Genomic DNA, 3,924 nt, shown 5'->3' with positions numbered 1-3,924 from the left:
AATGTTTTATAGATTAGTGTCTTTGTCTGGGTACGATTTCGTTATATGATTTATGTTATTGTTTTACGTATTAAAATCGAATGATTTAAGGCAGTTAATTAGTGTATTTGTTACGTAAAACAACCATTTTCTTTGTTCGTCAAGTTCAGTATTGTATTTGCATTAGTATACATATTTTCCTTATCAAATATATAATCAAAACGTTTATTATAGTAAACAATCACATCATGAATTTCATCAATTATTAAAAAACTCTTTGTTTCTTCAATAAACTCAACAAATCTTCGTTAGATCACGAAGTTTTTACGAACAATTTGATCGAATTAAGATAACTGTTCTCCTGGGGCGGTTGGCAGCTCTGCTCAGCGAGGCAGGTGAATCAAGTGGAGAGATATATAGGAAGTTTAAAGCTGATCTCTCTCTCTCTCTCTCTCTCTCTCTCTCTCTCTCTCTCTCTAGTGGCACTTGACTATCATACAGACGAAATGTTAGCTATGGTCTCTCTCTCTCTCTCTCTCTCTCTCTCTCTCTCTCTCTCTCTCTCTCTCTCTCTCACTCTATACATATATATATATATATATATATATATATATATATATATATATATATATATATATATATATATATATATATATATATATTATTAAATAAATAAAAAGATTATAACTATTGAGTCAGTTAAAACATCAGTAAATAAAATATAATAAAGACTCTAGTAAATAACTTCAGGTTAATATAATCCTAAGTAATTTCAATTACTTAATTTGAAAACGTATGTATAACTACAATTCATATCTTGCACTGTAATTAGTTTTAATTATAAAAAATAATGAGTAAATGATTAATTTAAAAATATATCCTTTGTTAATTTTATTTGCACTATTTATAATTACCTGAAAATTAACTTAAATCAAAATAATCTTTGAATTTTCTTATCATATTTGTACAGGAGCTTATACCCACTGCCCATTGTTAGCAGTATGGAATCTCTCTCTCTCTCTCTCTCTCTCTCTCTCTCTCTCTCTCTCTCTCTCTCTCTTAGCTGTTTTAATGTACAAAAAAAGCACAAAGTACGTAGAGCATATTCGTACATAAATACCCCCTGGGCCAATGTTAGCACTGAAGAACTCTTCTCTCAGTTTCTCTCTCTTTCTCTCACTCTCTTTCACCCCCTCTTTCTCTCTAGCTGTGTTAATGTACAAAATAAAACACAAAGTACACAAAGTATATTGGTACAGAAAGCTACCCTGTGGACCAAGTTAGCACTAGGGAAACTAACAATTCTCTCTCTCTCACTCTCTCTCTTTCTCTAGTTGTGTTAGTGTACAAGACACAAAGCACACACACACACACAAGGCAACGTACTTAAATTCTTGTTTTCCTTCGCGTCGTTGCATCTGTTGACCACTTTGATGACCGCCCTCCCTGCCATGCGAGTTTGCACCACCTGAGACTGGCGCAGTATCGTATTGGTCAGGTCATTCCCGAATTTAGGCTTCATCTTGGCGAACTGTCTTTGTCTCTTCCGGGCGGAGGAGGTTTCGAGGCACAAACACGAGGGAACGAGACTCGGTTCTTACAAACAATAAGCTCTGACTGACACGTCTGTGCGTCGGCGCGTTTAAAAGGCTTCTGGTTCGTTCTGTTTTGCTTGAGCGTGGCGCGCGCCCTTTGGTTTTATACACGCGATGCGTTTGACGCCATGGCAACTCGCCCGTGTTCCGGCGGGAAAAACTATCGTACGCCTTGACTTCTAGTTCTCGTACTTGGGCGGGCGCCAAAGCTTCTCTTCCTACTTCAAAGCCTTCAACTAATTCCGTTCTGTTACCAAGATATTGCACGCGATGCTCTCCGGGCTATAAATAGACCTCCTCCCTCCCTCCTCCCTCCCTCTTTCTGGAAGAAGGGTTTGCTGAAAGCAAGGACATAAAGCCATTGAGTTTGGCTTAAAATTCTGGGAACTTTGTATGTTGACTGATTCTTGAAAGTGTGTGTTTATTCCTAAATATATTCCTAAACATGTGATTGCTTGACACACACGCACACACACACACACACACACACACACACACACACACACATATATATATATATATATATATATATATATATATATATATATATATATATATATATATATATATATATATATATATATATATATATATATATATATATAATTAGCCTAATAATACTGCGTATCAGATCAATATTAGTTAAAATCTCAGTACCAACTAATCTACATTAACTATCTCAATTTAAGCCCAAATTATTCAATTATATAATCATAGTTATTTTTACGTTGAAATTAATGAATGACAAGATTTAGCGTCGAATGAAATATGCGTTTGATTTAAAGTTCAATACAGACGTAAGCTCGCCGAGGGATGATAGTTATCGTACTCTCCCGTGTTGCACTATGACGTAACAATGAAGTCAGTGACTTGTCTCTATGCTCTACAAGGAAATATTTTATATTATGTTCAATTTAATTATATTTTTATGATAATTTTGTCGTATTATACATTTATTTACATTATAATAATGTTATTTTTATAAATTAATCTAAAATAATACGATAATATTCATCAAAAAAATTATTTCATACATTCAGAAGTCAGAGCCAATCTCGAACACAGGCTCTCTGCCTCATCAATGCGACCACCTCGCTCGCTGATTGGTCGACGGGGAACGTCGAAACGCTCCCTGATTGGCTGAGGCGTGACGTAAACAAAAACATAGTGGTAACCACGAGGCTCATGTAAACAAAGTACGCGTGGCAGGACTGATTATTGCCAGATGCTCCTTCCCGAGTACCGAATCAATATTGACGCAGTGGTATTCCAGATGTTTTTTCTACGTTTTTTCTACGTTTTTTACGTTTTTATTTCACGGTTATTTAGGAAAATTATAAAAGGAAAGCGCCAACAGAAAGCGAGAGCTCAAGACGACGTAGTATAGTTGCCATATATCTTTAATTATCTTTAATTTTTCTTTAAATTGAGGGTGAAATGGGGAAATATTCCTGATATTTAGATGAAATTTTTGACACAAATCCGTCTACGCTGGGTCATGTGAGTCTAAAGAATGACAGACCTATTTTAATGCATTTAATGCGTCTCTCTCTCTCTCTCTCTCTCTCTCTCTCTCTCTCTCTCTCTCTCTCTCTCTCTCTCTCTCTGCTGGCTCAATTACTGTTACGTCACTTCGTGACTTGAACGTAATACTTCGCCTTTTTTTTTTGCAATTTTTTTTTCTTTTTCACGCTAGCCTGTTTAGATGTATAAAAAAATTATTTGGTTTGAAAGAACAATCTATTGATTTATGTACTTATTGCACAAATGTGCATGAAAATATTTATACAAATCTCTCTCTCTCTCAACTCGTAAAAAATATAAGTACTTTACCTAAAAATTTTAACTCTCTACACCTTTATGAAATGCAATTGGCATGGCCCAAACACCCTCCCCCTCCCCTCTCTCTCTCTCTCATAAAAAATTTAAGTACTGTAGCTACAAACTCTCTCCTACGCTTTTATAAAATATATAAGTAACATAGCTCTCTCTCTCTCTCTCCTACGCTTCTATGAAACCCAAGTACCTCGACAGCAGTACAGGCATTCTTTTCTTAAATATCTTGCTTGGGAATCGCCCTTGGACGAGTTCCTAAACATTTTTCGAATCGTCTAAATAATTCAAATTGTTTAGAAGTTAATCATAATCATTTTATAACTGTATATGTTAAGTTCAGTAACTTCTCTTCCGTGGCACTGTTGGGAGAAGGTGGTGTTGAGAGAGAGAGAGAGAGAGAGAGAGAGAGAGAGAGAGAGCTCTTCCTATCCTTACAAATAATCCGTAGCAATTATCAACAATACCAGATTATCCCACGTGATAATATGTATCGATTCAAAAACAAAAAAGAAAA

At 35.3% G+C, this 3,924-nt stretch overlaps 1 protein-coding gene across 1 annotated transcript in view; it reads right to left on the bottom strand.

Annotated features, from left to right (window-relative positions):
- The window catches only part of LOC136856177 (leucine-rich repeat-containing protein 20-like), a 24,412-nt gene extending 22,716 nt beyond the window's left edge, over positions 1–1,696 (bottom strand). Inside the window, exon 1 of the mRNA XM_067133848.1 lies at positions 1,366–1,696. Within this exon, the coding sequence (XP_066989949.1) occupies positions 1,366–1,501 (136 nt within the window). The 5' untranslated portion in view covers positions 1,502–1,696. The remainder of the gene's footprint in view (positions 1–1,365) is intronic.
- Positions 1,697–3,924: the final 2,228 nt, after the last annotated feature.

Source organism: Macrobrachium rosenbergii, chromosome 34 (genome assembly GCF_040412425.1).
Source record: "Macrobrachium rosenbergii isolate ZJJX-2024 chromosome 34, ASM4041242v1, whole genome shotgun sequence".
Classification (NCBI taxonomy): domain Eukaryota; kingdom Metazoa; phylum Arthropoda; class Malacostraca; order Decapoda; family Palaemonidae; genus Macrobrachium; species Macrobrachium rosenbergii.
Note: the sequence above shows the minus strand (reverse complement) of the source record. Positions and strands in the feature narration are given on the sequence as shown.